This window comes from Rhea americana, unplaced genomic scaffold (genome assembly GCF_003343005.1).
Source record: "Rhea americana isolate MKP2758 unplaced genomic scaffold, rheAme1 scaffold_22, whole genome shotgun sequence".
In the NCBI taxonomy this organism is placed as follows: Eukaryota; Metazoa; Chordata; class Aves; order Rheiformes; family Rheidae; genus Rhea; species Rhea americana.
This window is the reverse complement of record NW_028186329.1, coordinates 2566876-2593191: the sequence shown is the minus strand read 5'-3', so window position 1 is coordinate 2593191 and position 26316 is coordinate 2566876. Positions and strand designations below refer to the sequence as shown.

The following is a 26316-nucleotide window of genomic DNA, read 5'->3' as shown; positions in this document are numbered from 1 at the left end:
GGGTGCTTACCTTGAGATCCTTGTGTCTAGTAAAAAAAAAAAAAATTATTTTAAGTGTCTGTAATTTACACTAGCTACAGGTGAAGCTGTAGATGCAAAGTTGTAGATGCTGAGCACTTTTGAGGAAAGGCTTGAATTGTCCCAGAGTGGGCATTCAGTTAAGATGTGAAATTTTGAAGAGCTTGGGAAAGAATTTCAAGCAAATCTAATTGTTTCTGAATACCTCTCTTCACTTGATCTGAGCAATTGAGAGAGTCGGCTTCTGTGTTTGCAAAATAGTTCTGTAATTGTTATCTATTATGAAGTCTTTTGTGAAGAATTATAGAGATACAAGTCAGTTGCCTAGCCAGTGATAGATACAGAGTGTGAACTGAAAATTTCTGGGTGCCCAGCCCTGAGTTTGTCATGCTAAACCAATATCACTGGAGAACTGCAAAACTATTCAAAGACAATCACAAACTGTTAGCAAATAGCCTGAGAAATATACTTAAGAGGTTCTGCCCATTTTAAAAGGCTACATGAGCCAAAAGGGGGGTGGTTGTACTTTTTACTGTTCTGTACTTAAGTTTTTTGTGCCCTTCCTGGTTCTGTGGATTTGAGAAACAAGGAGTGTCCTCACTTGGTTTTGTAGCAAAAGTTCACACTGTAGTACTGGGGGCTTCTGTACTATATGTTCTGTGTTGCTTATGGTTCCTGGAATGTCAGATGGCTTTGGAACTGTAAGGATCCTGTTAATTAACTTGTTCCTGTTGGTATAGTTTGAGGGATAAGCATTTTATACAGCCTGCTTCCTGTGAAGTGTGGGACATGTTATCTAGCTATTTCTTTCTCGATCTAAAATGCTGATGCTTAAGAATCTCTAAGGAAAAGATGTTATTCTATGAACCTTCTGATTTTTTTTTTCCCTGAAGGTTGAGCAATTTTTGATGGCTGTTGCCTCTACTTCCCTTCTAAAATTTTACAGAAGGTAACTGGTCCATGCAGTCTGTATGTGGTGTCCCAGTTTATTATGTGTGTGTTTTTACCTGCTTAAAACAGTAAAAATGAGATGAGCTTTTACCTGAAGTGTTTTTTTTTTTTTTTTTTTTTTTTTATTTGAGGCTGCTAAAGTGGTTGAACTGGAGCACAGCTATTTTATAAGGTCTGGTGATGGATGATTTTGTGTAAAATTGGAATGTTGATGAATGTGGTGGAATTGTAGTGTCATTTAAAGGTCTCCACATGTATAGGAGTTGCCAGAGCTCCTAGATCACAGGCAAAGACAGGCTTGCTTGCCCTGGTGGAGCAATAAGTTGCAGAAAGTGAAGAGAATAAGGAGGCAGTCTGATGCAGATAAGCAGGGCTGACAGCTACTTGCTTGTGAAGGGAATGGTGCTATTATTGATCTGGTGCTGATGCTTGTCTGCCTCTGTAGTGAACTAGTGCAGGGAGCTAAGTCAAGAGAACTATTCTGTTTAGTATGATGAGCTTTATGTTGGTTTAACTGCCTTCCTAGTCAGCCCTAGTAGATGAAAATGGAAAGAGATGTGGGGAAATAGGACTGAGAGTGGGGATCATCCCTTTTGGAAGCAGCAAACTGACAAACTATATCCTAAACTTTTTGTAGGAAGGGAAAGTTAGAAAGCAGAGCAAAGAGAACTCTTGACAGACTGCTTTGGAAGCCAGCGTGATGAGCAGCAAAGAGAATCAGAAAGATACATTTTTCACAGTAGAGAGCTACTTCTCAGATGGAAGGAAGCTGATCTGCAAGGCAGAAGAAAGATCTATGGTTTATAGGAAAGCTGTGGACAGCAGAAATGAAAGAGGTACTCCTTGGAGGATTTTGATACGATCTAGGTCTAAAGAAAGACTGGTGAAAAAACAGAAGCAAAAGGTATGCTTTTGGTTGGATCCATGCTTTTATGTGCTGTCTCAGCTAAAAGCAGTTTGTTTTAGAATTCTGTGTGTAGCACATGTCTTATGGATTTATTACAAATCCTACAAGGTGAAATTCTTGGCGGAGTGTGTGCTTAAGCTGTGTGGGAGTCTGTGGTCTTGCTTGCTGGTCTTGAAGTTTCACAGAAGCTGTAGCCGGTGTCAGCAGYTGGAATCTGCAGCGGTCATATATCTGGAGCCCGGGCATAGCGCTTTGGGAAAAGCTCAGTTAGAGGTAAGGGGCCTCTGTTAGCCTTTTGTGTGACATGGCAGCATCCATTTACGCCAGACTGCCAGTGCAGAGAGCTCTTTTCCTCTTTGCAAGGGCCTGCAGCTTCTTAAATGGAAAGCAAAAAGCAGATGTTTTAGATAAGTAGCAAAAAGAGTAGCAAGTGTGAACAATATGAGGGGGAAAAAACAGTTCTGAGATTGTTCTCGTGACTCTTTGCTTGCTGTTGCTCATAAAAAAGTGAAAGGTAGGGAACTGTGCTAATGCCGTGATTTAAATAGTAAGAGGTTAGAACTAAGCCTCAGAGTAGACAGGCACCATGCAAGACCTAGAAATGCAGCAGTCTGGTRAGTGTCCAGCAGAGGGAACTCCAAAGATTGATAGTTACACCGGAGAAACAGATTATGCACATTGCTACCAAAGGTAAAAGTAAACAACCTCTAGTGATTCCAGGAAAATATTTTATATTGATAACCCCTTATTGCTTCATTTGCTGAGGTTGTTAGTGTTCCATCAGAGAGACATTTTCAGTTTAATCTTAGCCAGCAGTCCTACTGACTGTCCACAGAATTAATCTTGAAGTGGCTCATAATTATAACACAACAGTGTGTAACATGTTTTCTTACAGTTTGCTGTTTGTTTACTCTGTCTGCCTCTAGGGAACTTGAGTACATCTTTAATCTTAACCTTTTTTCTTCAAAGGAATTTCTGTACCTAGACTGCAGGTTACAGAAGCAAAGAATAAATGTTTCATAGCAAAATGTCGTTAAAATCTTTGTAGTAGCTGAGAACTTAAATAATATGAATGAATTCATAGTTGCTTTTGGGGTTAAATAGTTACTGTAGAACCATCATTCCTTTATAGATTTGATAGCCTATCAGAAGGGATAAGAACAGAAAAGTGACTCATTCAGTTAAGTCTCAGGACGGCAATCTGTAGGTATTGGGCAGCATACATGCATGCTTACCTAGGTGGTTCCTTATGCTTACTAAAGCAGTAATCAGAACAAGGTAGAGTACAACAGGAAGTATGGCTGTGCTAAGAAAGAAAAAGACTGTGTCACTGGTTCTGTTTTGTGGTCTAACAGAATTATCACTCTTAAAGTTCGATCTTCCGCCTACAAAGAAAACAATAAATATAAACACTACTTTGTTGTAATTTTTATTGCATGCATATATATGCTTGCTTCATACGTTTAGCTGCTCAATATTATTATACTGTGCAGTAGGATACCATATTTGTATTTAATTTCTCTTGGGGGAGGAAATCAAAATGTTTCAAATTTATATCAAGTTACAAACTTTAATTGGACTTATTATAAATTGTTACGGAAATCACGTGCTTTTAAACAGAATTAGTAGTAATTAGGAAAGTGATGTGTAYGAGGCTTCTCAAAGGATTGCTATGGTAGATAGATGGCTAAATAATTGAAGCAAATTATGGCAGAATAACTTGGAGTCTGATGCCCTTTTGTTAAAAGAACAGTTTCTTGTGGCAGCAGGAGTTCAGCTTCATAGCTCCTTCAGCTCTTTTTTCAATTGTCTGTAAAAGTCCTGCTTAGGTATCATAGCCATTGTGCTTGAAAACCTGTTATGTGGTGGTACTTTGAGATTTTTTTTAGCAAAAGTGAAATTAACATGAAGTAAAATTGGAAGACTCTATTTAAGCATATGATTTTCTTCTCCAACCATTGAACTGCTTAATCTAAAAATATTCCAAATCCATGTATTTTGGAGAAAATGTTTATTTTGATACAGCAAGTTTGCTAAATCCAAAGTGGAAAGTGCCTTTCTGATTTTTGGAGTGAAAAGGGACTTAGTAACGGTATTCTTGCACTGATGTCAGTAAATATTTTTATATGGAGGTTTTGATATGTTTGGTATATAGTTTGAGACTGTTAATTGAAACTGATGCTCTGCAAAATGCAGGTTGGGAGTACAGTAGCTTACACATAAAATAAACCGATGTGGTGGTTGTTTATGTTTCTTACTGCTCCAAGAAGCTAAACTTTAACCTAGATTAAAAAAATAAAGCTGACTGACTAGATTCTGGTTTCCAGTTGGTGTGCTGTGAGTAAAAATGAGGAGAGTTAACTAATGTGAAAATGGGGCACCAAAAGTGGAATGAAGCCTTAGCAAGACTGAAAACTAAATGTTTAAAAATGTTATATAGTGTTCGTAATCATTCTAACTACTCTTGTAACTCTGACTTTTCCTCTAATCCTGCAGCTTTTTGAAAACTGTTCTGTCATCTAATTGTTTTTTTCTACTGCTCATCAGCACAACATGAGCAGAGATSGACTTGTTATAAGACAATGTTTAATAAAATAGTTGTATTGCATGGTGGTGTGTATCTGTGTGTTACATGTTAGCTAGTATTTTCAGAAAGTTTGAGAAGTTAAATGTCCAGCCTTTCGGACTCTGAAAAATTCTTACCTGTGAACACAGGTAAGAATTCATTTGAAGTGCGTCTGGATGATATGATTAGATTCTTCAACATAGAAACTTCCTATTACCAACTGTCCTGTGTGTCTGTTATCATAAAAAATGGATTCAAATTTTGGAGAAGTCAGTGGAAAGATGTCAGTTGACTCCAACAGAGTGAGGGCCAGGTTCAAGAGAAGAAATGTGATCATTTCTAGCTTTAAAATATTTTTTTTTCCTTTGGACACTCAGTTTGCAGTGTAGTATTTGCGTAGGCTTCAGTTCTACAAAGCACCTGAGAACATTTAACTTTAAGAATAGATGTACCAGAATTGTGTATGTTTATCTGCCTTTAAGCCTTTGTATGTTTGTTGAACTTAGGAGCAACTTCGGTACTCATCTTGACATTAAAAATCGGGTGAAAATAGATGTCCRAATTATTCTATAAATAGAGGTATTTTCATAAAAAGAGGAATCTTTGAGTTTTATGGTTAAGCAATAGAGCGTGATTGTTTCATCTGCAGTAGGATTCTCTGGTGTTGCAATTGCTTGTTGTGGAATTTTATGTTCTCTATTTCAGAATTGTTTTTGAGGTTTTTTTTAAAGCTACTAGAAGTTCTGATTAGTTGTACCTCTGAACATGCAGATGTTTTCATGGCAAAACTTCGTGTAAATGTACAAGGGAATATTTGTAGCATGTAAACATAAAATCTTTTTCTTTATTAAAAACAGAAAGACTCCTTTTCATGTTTGTAGGTGGAGGTTAGGAAAGCTGTTGTCGTTTCAGACCGACTTGCCCTGAGTAAAAGGAATCTGTTTTCAGTAGTATTGGTCGTCCAGAATTACTTAAGTAGACTCTGATTTTGTATTTTTTGTAGTTCATTGCATCTTTCTTAATGCTTCTATGGTTTGTTTTAGGCTGTGTCCTCAAACTGCGGAAGTTACAAATGATATTTAGTTAATATTTGCATGATTAGAGGGAGCTCAGCTGAGCAGAGCTCAGCACTGACAAACCTTTTCAAGGTCAGGAAGCAAACATCTATTTGGAGATGTGTTGTGTGAGCCTTATGGAGGTGACAGAGACTTGTACAAAGTAAAAATGAATAACAGACAAAAGCTATGAAATATTTATACCGTTTGCGGTATGATCACTGTGGTAGTGTTGTGGTGTTTAAGAAAACAAGTATTTAAGAAAAGGATGAAAGGAAAGAAATAGATAAGTGTGAGAGTGCCGAAATAGTGGCAATTTTTTAAATTTTGAAATCAGACAGAATGCAGCCCTAAGGAAATTTTGGTAGTAAAAAGCAGCTATTGCTTCAGATGTAAATTGGGTCACTCATTTCTTTTTAGAATCTGACTAGTTAGCATTTTGTAAATAATGTATCTGTCTTCCTTCAGTTGCTGGACAAGAGGTTTCAACATTTTCTTTCCTGCTCTGCTCCTGTACCCCTCGCTGTGTAAAGTGGGATATTCACTGAGTGGGAGGAGAATGGAAAGAAAAAAGAAAGTGAGACTTCAGCTCTGCCCTTTGTGAGCAGATGACTCTTGTTCTAARCAGCAGCAGTGGATTGAGGCAGGCCTGAGTCTACCAAATTTGCTGTTTTGGAAAACTATGAGCATCTGGAAAGGAAAAGATGCACTTTCTTTGTGGACTGAGAAAGACAATGCAGTCTTGGCTTACATTTGCAGTGTTATATTTGCCCAAGAACTGAATTTTTTTAGATGTTTTACATTTTGAAAAAGGCAATATGACTGTCTGCCATTCAGAGACAGCCTTTTTTTTTTTTTTTTTTTTTTTTTTTTTTTTTTTTTTTTTTTTTTTTTTTTTTTTTTTTTTTTTTGAGGGGTTTATTTAGTCTTTGCAGCAAATTATTTAAGTATTTCATGCATGCATGAAATGAGCTTGGCATGCTTGGCATGCATGATAATTGTAGAATATTAGAAGTTTGCCTAATAGTCCACTTATWGTACGTTCTTTACTATTGTTTCTTGACTGGACTTGTTAATGGTTATTCACCATTCTTTATTTAGTAATTAACTTCTAATTCATGCAGTGTTTTTTAACCAACTGCTACTGTCAAGAATTCTTTTAAAGCCTTCAACTTAACTCAATTTTGAGAAGGAAAGAGGCATAGAGAGTGGTAGGAAACAAACACCTCAGAATATTTTCTCCTCAGAATAATTTTATCCCTCAAATTGAGTCTAAGGTATATTCCAGAAGTTTTTTTCTTTTCAAACAAAATAGAAAATGGCATTGATCCCACTGTTCTTGACTGTTTTCCCTCCATGCCCTTCCCTTCCCTTCCCCCTTGGCAGTATGTTTAGGGTCATTTGCATGCATCCATTCTGATAGCACTCTGTACAGATTTGTAAATATGTTATATTTTGGAAGTATCTTTCATGCTGATTTGGTTGCAGCTGTCTTTTGGCCTCTGATACTTAGTGTCAGAGTGCTTTCCAGAGAGCTACCTCCTCTCCCTTTTGTGACTTTCTTTAAACAGTTGGACCAAGTAAGCTTCTTAAAAACTTTTGRTAGTCAGAATGTTTGGAAGTCAGGTAGACACTATAAAGATCAACAGCAAATTTCAGCTCTCCCTTGTAGTGTATTTCTCTACTTGTAGAAATGTTAATAACAGTATGAAAATAGAGGTTAATGCTTAAAGAAAAATATTGCCTGCCTTTCTGTGGTCTTTCTCTGTTGAACTCTGTTGCCATCCTCAGGGTTTGGACAAAAATCGTAGTTGGCTTAGTGAGTTTAAGTATCTGTGTATTAATGCATTTCCAGATTAAAGAGTTAGTATTCCTTTTCTTCTAAACTAAATTGCGCTCTCTTTTTTTTTTCTYCCCCCCCCCCCCATTTTCTTTCCCTTTTCATCTTCCCATTCCTCCCTATTCTCCCTCTAAAAATATCCTCAGGAATGATTTGCTGATGGTTTGCCGCCAGCTGAATATGGAGGAGTCTGTCGCTGAGATCATGCACCAGCTGGGAGCAGATGAAAATGGAAAAATTTCCTTTCAGGATTTTAGTCAGTGCCGCATGCAACTGGTGCGAGAGATCAGAAAGGAGGAAGTGGAGCTTTCTGTGAAATCAGATGACTCTTGTAAAAAGAAAAATTTAAGGGATAGGATGGCTTCCTGGCCGACTAGCAGCGATAACAGTTTAGGTAGGTATGGCTTTTAAATGTTCTACTGGTGTGACCTAAGAATAGGTAAACTCCTGACAGTTTTGCTGCTATTTTTACTGGCATCAGGATTTTACCTACAGTTTTGTGAATATGCTTTTGCATGACTTTCTCATACATTAGAGTGCTGTTATAACTGTTATGGTCTAGTCATCCTTAATGTGAACTAGAATATATGCTGAACATACTCTTCTAAAAGCCCTAGTTGCTCAAGACAACAGTCTTCCTCGAAAAGACATGAATTGCAGAGTGCAGCTGATAACTGAAGACCTAGTGAGCTCTTCATTGGCTGGAAAGCCCAAACAGGTAGGTAGTTAGATAGAAATATTAAAAACAAAGAGAGAAATAAACTTAGTCTCATGTCTTTGAGATATAATATACTGTAGGAATGTGAGTATTTCTGAAATGCTTTAGAAAATTTATCTACTTACTTGTGGATCTGAGATTTAGAGAATAGTAATGTTTTCCCTTCCTTTTGCCCTGAAAAAAAAGCAACAAAAAACCCCCTTCTCATGCCCTGTGCAGGAACACAGGGCATAGGAAGGCACTGTCTGTGTTACTGAGTCTGGTTTTCATTAGTATTGTGATCAATTTTCATTAGATTGGAAAGGTTAACACCTACAAAATGCTTCCTTTCACCCTATAACAAATGCAAAAGACCAGAGGACAACAGCTTCTGTGGTCAACCCCACAAGGGCAAGGTGCTGCAGAAGGGGCTGAGGAGGTTGCTGGTGCTCTGACGCAGGTGAGTATTGGCTGAATATGACAGCTGGTCCATGATCTAGGAACTGACCCACACCCCTACTTCAGAAGGCGGCCATCAAACTTTGACTGTATTTAGAGATTCCAATATCCCCTCAACCTTTTTTTGTTTGTTTTACTACATGAGTCTAGATTTTTTTTTAAATAAAAATTCTTTTAATGAGAGATGCTCCATTAATCATTGCAGTAGTCTTTCTCTGCATGTTTCTCAATTTAAGTTGAGAGTATTCTTTACCATCAGATAGACATCTGCATCATAGAGAGATTGCCTGTCTGTATTCTGGCTCCTCTTGTAACTGACCTGTCTTTCTTTTTTTAGTAATCAGTCTCCTAGAACTGAAAACCCCCGGTGTGTGTGGCTTTTTTTTTCTTTTTTCTTTTTTTTTTTTTTCTTTTTTTCCTAGTTACTTAGCAGGGTTCATGTTGTACTGTCTTCCCATACTTCCTTCTGCACATGTTTTTGGCTTGTCATCTCAGATACCTGAATTTTCCTTGTTTACTTTGTATCCTTGATGAATTCCATATCTTCATGCTTTATTGGTTTTCCATCTTGGATTGTCAGCATAGGAGACCTGTTTCACAACTGCATTTCTTCTTTGCTATTTGGTTTCTTTTCCTGTCCTGCTTTCCTTTTTGTCCTTCTTTCTAGTCAGTATTTCTTCTGACTATCCTTCTTTTATTTATATATAAAAAATATATTTTTATATAAAATATATATAAATGTATATGTGTATGATTAACTCTTTAGTTATGAAACTCCTGTTGCCATTCTCCATCACGGTCTACACTATATCTTCAGAATCCTTGGCCTCAACTGCATATTCAGCCCATGAATCTTCTCCAGGAGATGTTCCAAACAATACTTCAAAACCAAGATGGCTCCTACTGTCTTTTTTTTTTTTAATTGGATTAAGGATGATGCATGTTTCACAACTGACATTTATAATCATCTGTGGTGCCTTTTTTATATTGACTGCTTTTTCAGTACTGCCGTAGATGCATTTTTTTTTTGTCTTTTTGGAAAAGAAAAAAAATGCTTCTGCCTTCAAACTGCCATACAAACTTCTATTTGCTGTCTTCCTCTGGCTGTCAGAGGTTTCTGACAATTTCTGCTTTAAAACCTTCTTTCTTGGACAGTCCTGCCAATTAGGAGTTGTAATAATGAAGGGTAAAAGACATCCTAAACTTTACAGGAGGCAGCTGTATATTACAGTCTCCAGATGCATCTCTCAAAGAAATCTTACTAACTGCTACTAAAAAATACTGTCGTATGATGAACATTCAGATTTGTTGATGTCCCCATTGCTCCCAGGACAATCCATACTTTTTTTTTCTTTCCTCTCCTCCCCTGTTTGCTAGTATCTTTTCATTGTACAAGAGAAGTCTAATGCATATTTTAAGTCGATGAGTTGTCATATTTCTCTCTATTTTTGAGTTGTCATATTTCTCTCTATTTTTGAGTTGTCATATTTCTCTCTATTTTTTTTCCAAAAGTTTATTGGCTTCAGGAATAGTTTTGAATGTCCTACCTTGGTATATTCTGTGCCATGCTCAAGAAGCCTGATTTTACCATACTGTAGTTATAAACCTATACACTTCCTGTTTTCCTTTCACCCTGTTTTGATTCTTGAAGATTCTGTAAGGCTTGCTAATAACTGGAAAACATATGGATGCATTCTCCCACATAAACAAAAAACAGGGTGGGAATAATAACATTCAAAATGCAACTGCTTTTTATATGATTGTAAAGTAAAACCACTGTGGCAGCACTGTCCAAGATGTTCTACAGATCTTCTCTTACAGARGCCAGGAAACAGCACTGTAATGTAACTCAGTGATATAAACACTGTGCAGAGCATGAACGTAACGAGCTGAGGAATGATACCTGCAGTCAAGCTTGACTTATGAGCTGCATATGCTTCTGTGCCTTTCATGTCTTTGAGGGCTCACGCTCATGTCCGTGTTCAGAGTTGATTCTGTTATACTGGCCAGCTTGCTATTACTTTCCAAATCTTGTTTAAGACAGGAGACATCATAGTGTGCTAATACATACATATAAACTTGATGGATGCTCTTTTTGTTTTTGTTTTTTTTTGTTTTGTTTTTTTGCTTCCAACAGGGTACACTGTTTTTAATAATACTTCTCTTCAAAGACTGTTTATAGGCCTTTTCTCAAGACTGGTTTCCATGTGATGTCAGCTGCTGCTATCCCTTGAAAGCTTTTATCATATACCCATATGGAGCACATAAATTACAAAAATTCCAAATTCATTTAATTGCCGCTGAGCAGCAGGAGTCCTGGTTATCTGAAGCAAAGGAATCCATCTTCTCTGATGGGGCTTTTTACACCACAAGTTTGTATGTGATTGCACGGAGATTACCAGTTAGCATTTTGTGCAGGCTTTTCTTGTAGATGTTCACAGTTCCTTCATAGAGTGAAAAYTGAGGTGTGTATCTAAAACAAAACAAACAAAAACCCAAGATTATCTTTGTTACCTGTAATTATTGCACTTCATTGTGAAGTAGAGTATAACTGGAGAAGTCCTAATTGCTTACTGAACATTTTTTTTCACCAGTTAGTTTTTATTGGTGGTGAAAGGTGATTCTAATTGTTTTGCCTAACAAATGTTTCTTCTCCTGTGTTCCCAAGTGGGATGCAGAAGTAAGGAGATTGAGTTTTAGTCAAGATACAGGACTCAAGTTTCTTAATACCTAGTCATATGTATGCTTAGTAAGCTAATCTTACATCTGTTTCTGACAACTGGACAATCAAATGAGGTAGTGTAAGACTAGATTTAAATAAATCTTATATTCAAATGCCTGAATAAGGACACTTTTCATTTTATTAGAATGATTCCTTTGCTGCTTGAAAATAAGCAAATCAAGGATCTTGTTTTGTATGTTACTACTTACTCTGTGCCACTGAACTCCATGGGAAACTTTACATTACTTTTCAAGTACTAACTAGTGATTTTCGTGGAAGTGAAATTTAATGTGAACTCTGTTGATTTAATATTCTTTTGACATTATTTAAAATCTAATAAAAATGAATAAAATAACTYTTGAAAGTATTGCTGGAGTCTTGCAATGACTGTATGCAACCTGACTCCTTAATGTATCACTTCAGGAGGAAATATGGGGAGAATTTCAGTTGGATGAGATCTGTTAATACAGTTCCTAGTTTTGSAGATAGGGGCACTGTGATAGGCACATGAAATCTGTGTGAATAGTCTAGCCACTGATGGAAGTGGATGGCTTAGCAAATGTAGCCTTGTAAAACAGCAGAACCGTACCTCTAATGATTTAAGGTAGGAAGTTATCTGAACAGCTGTGGCTTCTGTCAGCTTTTTGTATTGTATGGTTTTACAGTGTTTCATTTAAAAGTTAGAATTAGATTTGTTTATTGTATGTTGTGAAGATTTGTCTAGCTCTTCACAGGTAAATGACAAGCTACCTTTTTTTCCATGAGAAAGATGGCCTTTTTTCTAGTATCTGTTGCTTTTGAGGATGAACAAAATATGGTAGTTTATCAGTATGTTCTTTCCTTAGGCATGTGAGTGATTTTTTTGTACCTACTGATCTGATCTGTTTTCATATGCTAGGTGATCAGTTATGGAAGTAAGAATCCATAACAGTTGGAGGCTAGTTATTAGTAATTAATTCTTAGCTAGCTCCCCTGTTCTTTACTACTTCCTTGAAAATCTGGTGTGGTGATTTATTTACATTATATGTCAGGCATGAGAATAACTCCAAGGAATGGTAGTCATTCAGGCTGAAATTAGGCTTACGGATAAGTGTAAGAGGCAGGCTAACTGGGGCAGAAGACCCATGCTTTTTGCCTTGCATGGACTCCTTATTTGACCTTACTGCAAATAAATCAATTCCAAGAAATTGATGCAGTTATTAGATTTATTTAGGCTATATTAAATTAAACACTAGGGGTTAGAGCTTGTATAGACCTGTATGTGTACTGCAGTTTCTTTTGGAGACTTTTCTGAAAAGTTCCACCCTAGAGTTGTTTGTGAAAAGCTGTTGTGAATATCTGCTAGGCTGAAATAAACTACATATGAACATACATTAATTAAAGTGGTTCAGTTTATTACTTTTAAATATTCCTTTGATACTGCTATTTCTGTGCTGAGCAGGAGAATATAGTTTTGTTTTGTTTTTGTAAAAACTTAAAATAGCTCTATGAGCGGCAGTACAAATGAAGCTGAATTTCCAAGGAATTTATATCTGCCAGTTGATTTATGTTCTTCTTCAAAATGGAATACATAGTAAATTAGGAATTAAATACCAATAAAGTTACACAAAAGAGAAATCTTCCCTGAAGAATGAGTTCTCTGGTGTCTGATAAGGCGCATACATGCCCTTGCTCACACACAGATGCCCTTCTATCCTCGCTTCTCCCTCTCTCTGTGATATTCTCTTCCAGAAATGCATCTTTGAACCCATGCAGTTCTTTAACATCTACAATGTCTTGCAGCCCAAAGTTCCATGACTTATTTTAATGTTGTATGAAAATACACCTCCTTTTCTTTGTGTGGCCTCCTCCTTCTATCCTCCAATTCCCCCCCCCCCCCAGCCACACACACACGCACGTGCTCTGGTATATCTACTAGAGGCTGAGCTCTCAGTGTGGTTTGTTTGTTTGTTTTTTGTTTTTTTTCCCTCCTCACCAGGAGCACTAATAGAGGCTCTTGTCTCTTTCCACAGAAATTGTAGGAATGCAGTGTCTTTGAGACACTAATACCACTGTCAGATGTCTTTGAAATTACCAAATAGCTTAAAAATATTGGAGGGAAGAGGGAAGAGCAACTGCAGGAGGAAACCTAAAACAGCTGGTGCAGTTGCTGCTACCCCTAACCAGTGCAAGAAAGGACTGTCAGAGACCAGAGCATGCAGCTAATGCTTCAGCCTTGGCCTTCTCAACACTACCCGCTCTACAGAGCACTACAGCTCTGGCTCATTTGGAGTAAACGTTCCTGCATGACCCAGTGTTGTGTATGCTTTTTAGCCAACTCCAGCAGCAAGACATGGAGGTGTGGCTTGTCAGATGGAGTGTGGAACTGGGTTCCAGTGTTGTTTGATAACTTTTGTCCCACCTATGCTTTCTATGCAAACTCTAATAAGCTTTAGTAACAAAAGGCTTTCAGAGAGGATGTGCTTTATTTGGCTGGTGCTCTTCAAGGATGAGCCTGTTGATGCATCCCACTCTCCAGCTTCTGTAAAATAAAGTTGTCTTGCAGAACATTTCTGCATCACCTGTCCTGTCCAATGTAGTGACATGCTCTCCACCTTGCCTACCTCTAGCATTACCAATGTAAATCTGAAATATTACAGTTCCTAGAACACCAAGCAATAAAATGAGAATATTTTGTTTTTTTGCTTTGGTACACGTGAATTAAGGTCAGATCCAAATTGAGAGCATCTTGAGTGTAAGTTGAGGAGGTTCTTTAATGTATAGAGAAAAATGTAATGTGAGAGGAAAGATTATTGCTTCTTCCAAAGTACCTATTGGACTTGAGCATTGTGTTTTATATTCATAATATTACTCATGGCATATAAAATGCTTTCAAAGTATTCTTGCTTGTCTTTACAATGTAAAAATATTTGGAGMTTTTTTTCATTGAACTATTTATAAAACACTAAATCCAAGCAAAAATTATCAGAAGTGTCAGATACATTTTTCTAAGAAGTCCAAGTATTTTCCTTTTTAAAGCAAAAATAATTAACTTGGTTCATTTATCCTCTTAGATAATTTCATGAAACAGATTTCTCCTATGGAGTAAGTTGCCTTAGTTTGTTTATCTGTGGTTTCCTTCCTTTACAGCTTGTTATCCTTATTTGCATTCCTAAGCGGAGAAGGGAGGAAATAACTTAGCYTAACATGACATCTTCTGTGTGGTGTTCATCAAACCAGATATGGGTGTAGATATGGGAAGGAAAAGGTCTAGTAATGATCCAACATGCTGTTCTTAGGGAGATTCTCAAAATTTAGTGCATCTTGCATACCTGTTCTTCCACAGCAGATTGTTTTCCCTCTTTTGCAGAAGTCTTCTGCAAAAGTTCTGATGAAAACTTGTTCTAGGACTGGATGCTGAGTTAAGAGTTCATTTAAAAAAACGTGTCTATGTAGTCTTTTTCAAAAACAGAAAAGCTATTTTATTCTGAATTCTCCTAGAACTGGTAATGGACGCTTAAGAGAAAACTTTCTGTATTTTTGAATAAACATTCTCACCCACCTGTCTGTGAGAGGTTATTTGTAGCTATATGGAATAACAATAATAAATAGAATTTATTTATAAACTATAAACTCCACTGCAGTTAAAGTACGGACATCTTGATGTCCTGAAATGATGGGGATAGTCCAAGAGGAAATTGCTTTCCTGACGTATAATTAGTTGACCAGTGTGTAGGAAGCCACTACATTCTCAGCAGACAGAATGAAAGAGCAGAATTTCTCTGTATTTCAGGTGGTAAGCAGTAGTCCTTCTGGGAATAAAAAAGCTGCTTTTCTATTGGTCTAGAATATAATGACAAGGGTTGCTCAAAAAGTTTTTGACATTTTTGTGGAAAATTCCTGTTTGTAAAAACTGATATTGATGTGTGACTTCACGTATCACCAAATGACTTTGGTGATGTGTGAAGTACTCTCAGACATTTGTCTTGCTTCTTGCTGCCTCACGTGGTCTAGGCCCTTTGGCTTTCAGGGTCAATGGTGAGAAGTTAGACTGTATGCACTGCCTCACAAATCCAGGGGATTTCAGATCTCTGCAACAGTGCAAAGTATCTGAAAACTCAGGTTCTGGAGGTCTTACAAGTAGGACTGGAGCTTGGGAAGACCTGCACTTCTGCACTCTTGATGGTTGGCAGCGTAGAAACAAGAAGAGTGTGTGTTTCATTGAGCAGCCTGGGGGGGGGGGGTTAATCAGAAAGTCTGTATGTTGRTATTCCAGAAATGCATGGAATTTGTTTTTGTGAAAAGGATAGATACCTGGCAGAACTTGCGGACTAAAAACCTCAGTTTTTGCCAATCATAAGTTTTGATCATTTTTATTTGCACATGTTCCATATTCTATTTTAAATATCTGTCCAAAAACAAAAGCTTGAGACAAATCAGTCATCATCATGTATCTGCTGCCGTATTATCCTTTATATTGTTTTGTAATCTGATTTAACATAAATAAATAGATTTTAAAAGTATATTTCCTGTTAAATAGGAAACATAGTTACTCTAACTGAGAGGCTATTTAGGTCAAGTACAGTACAATAGCTATTGACAGTGAAGCTGGAGCTTTAGGTCCTTAGTTCTTGCAAGGGAGTGGGTTCCCTGACTTGCACAGAGCCTCCTTGTGGTTTTAAGTAGGTTTTATTTCCATTCCAGATGCAAACAGTTCTGCCAGAAGGTTTTTTGAGAACACAAAAGCACATYTATTCATTCATCCTTCTGCTTTTTCCTATTAGATTCTTACAGTTCTTCTGAGAAAAATATCACAGAGAGCAGGATGTGAGAAAATTTACATTCTGTTATAGAGAAAAAATGACAGAAACAGTTTCAGTAAGTTCCCAATTTTTTCTTCGCTGGTTGGATTGGCTTAGTATGAAGTTGACCCTTCTGGTCTTTGGATCAGAGCTTATTTGCAGGGTTTTTTCGTTTACTGTATTTCAAATGAGCAGATCGATGTCTCTTCAAATTTTCAGTTTTTCTAGGAAAAACTAGGAAATCAAAAGAATACTTACGTAGAAAACATTCCTGGTTCCAAGCGTCATTTTTAAGGTTGACATTTACCCTTTAAATGTATGTGTGGCTCCACTGTATGCAGTGCAGTGTGTTTTCCAAATAGTTAAATTCAGTCTATTTTTTGTTTTCTATTTGTAGATGTCAGAACTACTCTTATTTTATGAGGCTTGTACCAAGAGATAGAATAACTGACAAGTTGCAGGTGTGTTAACTAAAGTGATTTCTATACCTTTTGCTAGGTTTTGGGGGGAACTGTTTTGTTTAGAAATTTTCTGTACTTTGAAAATAATAAAAAAATACACTTGTGGTACTAGTAATATGTCTTCATCTCCACACGTGCTAGATTTTTTCCTTTTCCTCTATTTGTAATTCTTCCCCTAAATTGTGTAAGGCTGAAGACAGCAAATGGGRCAGGAATTTTTTTCTGATTGGTTCTTGCAGCCAACCACTGCCTACTTCCGTTGGCAGAAGCATATGGATTGGGCTATGTTTCAGGACTTGCCTAATCAAAAAGTGATATTTATGCTATGTTTTTAGAGAAGTTTGGTGTATTCATTCAGTCTGTTAAGGATATATTTGACTATCTTACTGTGTAATTGTAACTGTAATTATATAATTTAAAAACGATGATATGCCTTTCTGTTACTTGACTGATACAAATATTGTGCAACTATTTTTTTTTCCTACTCTGTAGCAGCATCATTTCTGCTGCATGCTTATTACCCGGGAAATGCCACAATGATTTTGTTTCTTTTGAGACTGAAATTTCATGTATGGTGTGATTATATTTAAGTGTAGAACAACAAGGAAAACTACAGGATGTATGCATTTCTGTAAAGACTGGTTCTTAAACATAGATTTAAGAACTATTGATTCCTGGTTACCAGATCTGCTATTAGCTCTTGGTGTGGCATCATACCTTCATTCTGGTTATTACTGTAAGGAGAAAGAGCTAGGATCACATGTAATGTCAAATGCAGTATATATCTATGCTGAATTATCACCTGTATTATGAAGTTCCAGTTTCGACAACCCTAGAATTTCTCCGCTAAGTTAAGACTTAAAGGGTGCATATCCCATGAGGATGGGATTTTAAAAGCCATGAGTTCTGGAATCTTTTAGGAAAATATTGGCCAAGTTTAGGATTAAGCCCGAAGTAAAATACTAGAAACGTCTTCTTCCGTGACAGTTGTCTCTTCTTGCACTTTTAGAATGTATATTTTAAATCAGGTGTACAGAATTGAACTTTTAAGAAAACTTCTTGAGTTAAAATGGTTACATCTTTCTTGGAGGGCCTATATTCATCTGACTGATAGGCGACCTCTGAGTCAGCACAATGTCACAAGTAATTTCAGTATTATAACAGATGGTGCAATCTATGAAAGCCCTTTGGGGTCTTTTTGAAAAAGCTGATGTTCTTAATTTTATTGTTATTAGTGGTGTGAGCTCTTTTGTAGATCACTGTCTTTTGACTAGTAGAAAATCAGTTACAGTGCAGATTATCTGCTGAACATACATTTAGTTCTGTGAAAACAAGAGTATTTGCATGATAATAACCTACTCTCTTAATTTTGTGGCTATAGCTGGGCAGATATCCTGGTTGTCTCCTGTGTCCTTGTCTAGCTAGAAGAAGGCAGGATTCCTAGGTTCCTGAGACATCTCTGCAGGAAACGTTTTTGTGATGTTGTAGCCACAAGAGGGCAGAGATACCTAACACTGTGTTTCRTCACACAATACACTGTACACCCATCGCAACCTAGTCATGCGCTAGAATGGGAAACAGCTATTAGTCATACCTTAGTTTGACTGTTTTGGAAAGCTTGCAGAATTAAGCTAGATTAAGTACACTGATGCATAGTCTTGATGTAAAAGTAATTAAATCAATTTTAGTCTTTAATCATTGCCTATAGTCGTGATAATGAATCATGTTAGTTATATTAGGACAAAATGTAATTTTGTACTTAATAATTAGTACAAAATAACTATTTCCTGTTATTTTCTGTTTATATTTTAAAAGACTCGCATATTTTCTTTGCAGTAAGTCAGGGAAAGCACCTTTAGGTTTTTTAAGTTGGTTTGTGATGCATAACTGCTTTACAAGAGTATTGATCAAAAGCTACAGATTAGTTGCTGTCATGCTTCTCTTCTGGCTATTTTTCTCATTGCACATTTGCAGCTTTAATTTTTTTGGAGGAGAAGGCATTGACTTAGTTGTTCATTATATAGTATATTACTGTTCCCTGCCATTTTACTAAGTAATAATTGCTGATTAATAAACACTCGCTTAGAATGCTAGTGAATATTTCAGAGAGAGAAAATAGCTCGTAAGAAGGGACAGTTTTTGAGCTATCATGGTAGCATTGCTACCAATTGCTTACAGTTTGCTGGTGGCATGCAAATAGAGCAATTTATAGTTTTTCTCTGCCTGTAGATCTTGATTCTGTGTTGACCTTTATTAACTTAGAATATGTTCTTGGACAAGTCAATTGTTTATAATCTTCATTAGTCTGCGTAAGAAATATTACAATGCTTCCCAGAGTTATTAAATAATTTAGTGTATACCATGGAATATTTTAGAAAATTGTTGAATATATAACATAGCAGCATTTTAAAAGGAAACAATTGTATGGAAAGCAGAAACACCTAAGGATGAAGTAGCTAACCAATAAAACAAAATTGGAAAACTGTTAAATCTCTTGTTTTAGAGTTTAAGCCTGGCTCTAGTTATGGTGAGTTGAGAATACTGTACATAGATAAACAGTAACCCTACATCTTCATGATACAAAACCTTTCTGTGAAGCACTCATTGTTTCGTACTAGATATACGATATCTATGATATATGATAGTATTGTACTTACTTGTAATGAAACAGCTGGTGATTGACACTTCCTAGAAACTTGAACTATAACAAGCAATCCTGAGATAACGAGTAAGAAAGGCAGTGCTAACATAAAAAGGTAATAAATTGCACATGTAGAAGATTAATTTATTGTATTGATACTGCTTCAGTGAACAAAAATAGGTTAATTATATTTTTTATATTTTGTACTTAGACTAATGCAGCCCTTTATTCTGGAATAATAATTGGCACATTTTCTTTCTGTGGTTTGTAGCTGTTATAAATTATTCTATTTTTATTCTTACTGAATCGTCTTTGCAAATGCTATTATTTTCCCTCCTGAGTATTGTAATTTGGTAAATGTCCTGTGTGTTGCAAATGGTCTTTCTTTGTTTTTTTCCTTCTGGATTTGCCAGCATGTGCAAGATACGGAATAGTRGTGGGGAAGCTATTTGCTTTTGTTTCCTTTGTGGAGAGGCATGCAGGCTCATTCCTGTGTTCTTTATGCAGTGTCCATACTAAGTTGATTTTCCATTTATGCATTTTAGGTGCCCTGTCAGGAGCCAGAGAAAGCTGGGAATATGATTCAGGAGCAAGAGATCTTCAGAGTCCTGATCTCCAGAGTCACTTTACCCTGCAAAAGCTATTGGAATATGGTGGAAGCAATGTAATTCAACAGGCTGCGCTGCAGAGACTTCTATCTCAGGCCTCAAATCTTAGCAACTCTGTTGGAGGGAGTTATTTAGAACTTGCCAACACTGTAAGTACATTTTGCCTCTGCTTTTAAGTTCTCTAGGATTTTTTTTTTCTTTTTTCTTTCTTTTCCTCCAGATCAAGCTTATTAATTCAACCTTTGAGCCTATCTGGAAGCAGTATCAGGCTGCCTTTGTCTTTCAGTTAGCAGCATGCCATTAGGTAGGTAGGTGGGTATCATCTCTGAGGTCGTAAGATAATTCTGGTTTGAAGAGAACCTCAAGAGATCATCTAGTCCAATGTCCTGTTTAAGAGTTAATGTCTAATGGAAATGATTACTGGCCACAGAGAGAAACGAACTTCGCTAAGCTGCGTTATTTAAATACCAAAAATTAACAACAAAAAAATTTCTAAAAGTGTTTTTAAAAGCCTTTTAAAGTTTATATTTGTGGATATGGTCTGATCTAGAACCTAAAGTTTCCACATGCAGATTAAAAATATGTAGGTAATACTGCATATGTAAAGAGAAAAGGAGTTAAGGCCAATGGTTCCTTAAGGGAATTGTGTTCTCTTTTTTGCTAGGAAGAATAGTAAGAGATCAACTGAGGTAAATCATAAGCTCTCTGATCTTCAAAGTTAAACAGAAACGTACTAAAACTAGAAAGAACAAAAAATGAATAGACAGTGTATCAGTTATAAAGAAGGTAAAATAGGATGACCAGAGCAATTATAGACCAGTTAGCTTCATTTATTGGTTTCAGTATTTTTCTGGAAATGCGAACAACTTTAAGTGAGTAAGAACCAGCATTTAGATCTGTAAAAGAGCAAATCGTGTCTAGCCAGTCTAATATGTGTTTTAACAAAATAATAGACTTTGGTGGTAAGTGAGGAACAGTACATGCCATACATCTCTGGCAGTGCATTTGACTCTGCCTTGAATAACATGGTTGTGTTTCTCTAGCTTGATTATGACATAAATTAAACTACTAATAGGTGAATATGTAAGTGGTTTGAAAATTGTGGGGCACAGGTTTCTGAATGTCTTTTTGAGCTCTTTTTGAGCCTATGTTCTCTGATTTCTATGGAGACACTGCCAAATGCAAATCAAACTGTGCGGGTAAAATCAATACTTAAAACTTTCCCACACTGAAAACTGCTGTTGTGGTCATTCATTTAAAAGGTGCAAATCTAGTTCTAGAGAAGGTAGTGAAGCAATATACAATTTCCTGTTCAATTTTACACATTCCATAGCTTTGATTGATTTGCTTAAAAATTAAAATTTTGGAAAAATATGAGCTGTTTCCCATTTGATTATTTGAAAGGATGCAAAATTTTCTTTTACAGAAGCTTAGATGCAGCTGCTTAAGAGCAACATAGCTGAAGGAAAAAAGGTGGCTTGCACACTTGTTTATGGTTTATAAACTGTGAGTTGCTGTGTCTGTATTGCATTGTAATGAAACCTATTGCATTAGGTTTCAAGGTGGGTATGTACTTATATTTCATTTTTCTATATTCTCCTGACTGATGATGATTCACAGTCTTGGTTCTGGCTTTGGTAACCTGTTGTACCTTTGCAAATACAAAGACACAAGTGTGCAGTCTTACTCTAGAATGCAAAGCATGAAGGCTACTGTGTTGTTCTGAAAGTATAAATCTTAAAAATGCTGAAGGCTCATAAGAAATAAAGATCTCCAGGTATTACGGCTTTCTCTTAATTTCCATCTCCAAATTCCTTCGATATTTACTGCTGTGAAAAGCATGTGATCTTTTTTTTAACAAGCATCTGTCATGCTTATGCTTTTAAATATATTTCCTATGGTCTTTCAAACAATAATACAATAAATAGTCTCTCATTTATATGTAGATGACTGCAATAATGTCTCTATTTGACTCCTGCTAAGCATGGGGTCATGAGTCATATGTAAATTTTTGCTCTGGCTGTATTAAAATGGAGACAGAGAAAGGGAATTTTGGTTTATTTTGGTTTTCAATGTATTTTCAATTTATTTCATTTACACTATTCTTAATACTGAGGGACATGCTTACTGCAGTCTAAATTTAGACTCTTTAACGAAATAGATGCAGCCTTCTTAGGGCTGTGATTTATTATGGGTACTTCCTTCTCTGTCTCTCAAATTCTTTTACCTAATTTCATTTGCCACAGTGAGAAGCCTAACTGCTTTCAGGCATTCATCTTTAGAAATAACAGGTCTCAGCTTTCATATTTTTATGGATGGATCCAAGGGGCTTTCCCATTTGTAGATGAGGAGCTGGGCAGGCCCCTTTTTACTGTAACCAGGGTTACTTCAAAAAAACTGATGGTGATTTAGTGCCTGCATTTCTTCTCTTTGGGAGTCAAGTTTATTTGTTTTGGAAAACTACATAATAGAAGGATAAAGATTTTTTTAAAAAAACATGTGGACATTTCTTTCTAGGACTTTAAATGCTCCTAAAATTAACCAGAGAGGTTTTTCTTCTTAAGAGTGCTTATGAAAAAGCAAAGCAGAGCCTCTCTATGTCATCCTACTCTTAGGAAACAGTTATTGAGAACTGAACATCTCACAGATACATCTACACAGGCCATATGGACACATGCTTTGAGAGCAATGGTTCTTACATTTCTTTATAGACTTTAAATTCACATTTTTAACAAAGTAATTACTGTGTTGCTAAACATAAATCAGCTAGGTACTTTCTGGTTAGCAGCCATGTGGTGAGGGGTCCCCCTCCCTTTCTTGGGTGTCTTGAAATGTTTTTCCCTAGTATAGTGTCATTTCTGGTTATTTAATTTCCTGCTTTGTTTTTCTAACTGCCTTCTTTTGATTTAAAACTATGCAGTCAGGCTAAAGATGTCCCTGTAGTGATTGATTATATACTTGTACAGCATAGGTAATACTCATCAGTCACTACATAGTGTCTCCATGCCCCTTTCAGCATTGAGGTAAGTTTTCCATGTGCAAAAGCTAAAGAAACATCAATCCACTACTGTTGTTATGTTTAAATTTTAAACAGTTAAACATTTCTCCTTATAGCTCTTCTCTAGTATTTATAACTAACATGCTAACCTTAACTTGACATCACTACTTATTGGTGATGTACTTGTTCATGCCAGTTGGTTAAATACTGTTGTGAATATCACTGATAGGAGATGTGCTCCAAATGTAATCATTTATCAGCTTTGCTTTTATTATGTCTGGTTATAAATAATTAATTACTTTTCATGGATAGGAAAGAAATCCTGTATTTCAAAGGAATTCTGTCAGGAATTTGCATATTTGAGATTTTTTTATTTGTACTTGGAGCTTTAAAGTTGGACACAAATTGCTAATGTGAATAGTCATGTAAATGTACTGAAATAACTGATTTGTGCTGCTGCATCTGTTTACTTCCCAGGAGGCCATTCAGTCTTGATTTGTTCCCTGTTGTGCTATCAGGAGGAATAGCACTCATTTCTAGGAGATAAAGTGTTTCTGTTCTCTGAAAACTTCACACAAGGCAGCATGTAGATATGCATCTTTCACATTAGAATTCCAGTGAAGTTAAATAAGCCGAAGGAACAAGATTTGGATATGTTTAATTCTCTTTCCCATTCTCTTTGCACATGGTTAAAATAGACTGATTAACTTTTTCTTTCTTACTGTTTTGAGTAGAATGTGTATGGTTTTGGTTTGTTTTTATGTAAGTTCATACATGTCTGTGTTCTTACTATTAGTTTCTGTTGTCATAATTCAACATTGGTAAGATGATAGATTTATGCTTGTTGTCACAAGTAGCTACATTTACACATGTAAATCCATTGGTATGGTTTGATTTGGCATGATGACATGATTTCACGCCTCTCTTCTGGCAGCTGTAAATAACGGTTTCATTTCGAAAGTCCTGGCACACACACATTCTGAAAATGTGACCCTGAGTATCTGTGTCTGTGTGTGTGTGGGGGGGTTGTTTTGTTTTGTTCTGTTTTTTACTGTCCCATCTCTGAATTGGYATTAGCTTCTCATCATTATGATTAATAGAGAGAAATTCGTGTCTCTGTCTTTGGAAGTATCGTGTTTTCTGAGAACAGATATTCTTACTGTGATACTCTGTGTTAGGCAGACTCGGCACATTGTTGATTTTTCTTCTTTTTCCAAGACCATTGATCGGCAAGTTATGACAGACAGAAGTGCTGTTTTGAGAAAGCTATTCTGTTTAGTTAACATGGATTTTACCGACTAATAATACYCCAGAATCTGCTATTACATTTTTCAGGGACAGATGGCTTTTTCTTTCCCATCTAGAAGATCTGCTCCATAATCAGCCAAACCTAGATTGCAGTGGTCTATTTATATAAATAACTTCTGGTTATAAAATAGCACATTTAAGATTATCACTAAGTATTACGTTTATTTCAGACTGTAGTGCAGCTGATTTTGGCTAACTGCCTGAAACAGCATTAATAGGCTGTTTTATGCTGAGTCATGAGTAACCATTTGTGCGCTCAGAGGTGCATATAACTTCAGTATGACTGTCATTTTATGTAATGATTTCTTGGAATGCCTTAATATGTTAAAACGTACTTAGTACTTTAGAAAGAAAGTAAAGTAGAGATGCTCGCTGCTTGGGGTTTATTCACACATGATATTTTGTTTTGAGATTTAAAATGCTGAATTTAATCTCTTTCCTCTTCCAGCCCTTTCACTGGCACTTCAATCCGTATTGCATTACATTAGTTATTTTGTTACTTTATATCTTACCTCCCAATTTGACTGTAAGACAACCAGGAGGTATTTCAAGTATCTTTTGCTTTGTGACTACCAGGGGATGTGCCTGTGTGACTTACAGTCTTTCCTTAGAAAAACTTCTCAGTCTAGTGAAGAAATGCCTGATTAATGTCATTCTTGAAAGAATACTTAATTCAGTCACTGATATCGTTGGATTATCAGCTGGTAACAGGAGTCTGCTAGCCATCTCATTTATACTTTTCTTTGGAATATGTCACTGTAGTGTTAGAGCATTTAAGGAATGAAAATGATACTACTGAAAACAAAAGTCCCATAGAAATTATCTCCCTGAAAAGCTTACAACCTTGTTTATATACTGTAATTTTTTAAAGCTGTATTACTGACTTAATTTTAACTAGGCTGGTGAACATAGGTTTTAAAACTGATACCTTAAATACAGGAGGCATTACTGGTTGCTAAAGAAAGCAAAGGTGCTTTTATGGGGTGAAGAGGGGAGAGATTTCGTAGAGATTTATGACTGCACGAAGGCTGGCCTTTTTCATTCAGTCAAGGAATACTTTTACAGCAATCCTAAATTTGAACTTTCTCCATTGTTTAATTTATAGCTATCAATTGTAAAGTAAGTTTGAGTTTTATTGAATCACACATGTACGTCTTTTGGGAAAGTATTTTTTACAAGAAGTGCCAAAAAAGTTGAAAGTCAGAAGTGTACTGTGAAAGGTAATTGAATGGTTAGTTTGCAGGTTACTTTTGTTTGGTGTCTTTGCTAATGAGAACGTACTGTTAGTTTCTCATTTCATTTCTTAGGTTTTTATGATTTTATACCTCAGAAATATTTGCAGGTTCTTTTCTGGTAAAGTCCCTTGTTCCTTCTCTCCATCTCTGTCTCTATCTCTGTTCTGTAGGATAAGACAGAATTCAGTTACTAGTGTACAGATTGATTTTTCCCAAATCATTTTGTTGAGGAATCTTSTGTTCTGTTTCACATTGAGGAACCAGTGCACTCTGTTACGGTAAACTGCTGGAACCTGGTCTCTACATTTATTTGTTTTCCATGGGCTATGTGAAACTGTTACTACAATTTCTATTTCATGTCAATATGAGCTATTACTGTAAAAGTGTAATTTAATGATTTTTCAACTGGAAACCTACTAGATAGAAAGGCCTGAAGTTGAATTTGATTCTAGTAGTCTGGACAGCAGAGCCTACTCTGTGTAAAAAATTTGTGCTCAAGATAACTTATCTTTTGTGCCTTTGCTTCCATGCTAGGCATCGTTTCCATTCTGCCAGACTTAAAATAGAATGTAAGGATTCCATTAAACGGTTATTAAACTGGTTATGGGAATATAGATTCAACAGGCGTGGTGTGTCAGAAAGCAGGCATAAAGATGGTTTTGTTTGACACTTGTATGTTTGGGGTTCTGGGAAGCTGTTTCCATCTTAGATTTCAAGCCAGCATTGTAATGGAGTTTATGTGAAGCAGGCRTCAGATGTAATAAGATTATGCATTATATTTATGTGATCTTGGCTTTAATATTCCTCTAATAGTGCTCAGTTTATTCATTTCTCTCCTATAAGTTAAAAGCGGAAGTTTTAGATTAGATCTGCCAGGACTCATCAATGTTGTGTGAACCATAGTTTTTCTGTTCTTTGCGCTTACTACATCATAACTGAAATAAACATGAACAAGAGGAAAATAACAAACTTCCAAGAAAACTCCCTTCAGTAGCATATTGACACTATTTCTTTCTCTGTGGTAAATTATTACCATATCACCCCCCCTCCAACAACTCTATGCTGTTTT

General features: G+C 36.3%; 1 protein-coding gene across 5 annotated transcripts in view; it reads left to right on the top strand.

The window, feature by feature from the left end:
• MCC (MCC regulator of Wnt signaling pathway) overlaps positions 1 to 26316 on the top strand; it is a 209081-nt gene that overhangs the window by 22218 nt on the left and 160547 nt on the right. For 4 of the 5 annotated variants that reach the window (XM_085305365.1, XM_085305364.1, XM_085305366.1 and 1 more), the window contains 2 exons: positions 7484 to 7731; positions 19644 to 19855. In XM_085305365.1, the coding sequence (XP_085161491.1) occupies positions 7484 to 7731; positions 19644 to 19855 (460 nt within the window). The remainder of the gene's footprint in view (positions 1 to 7483; positions 7732 to 19643; positions 19856 to 26316) is intronic. The other variant, XM_085305368.1, reaches the window with a different exon arrangement.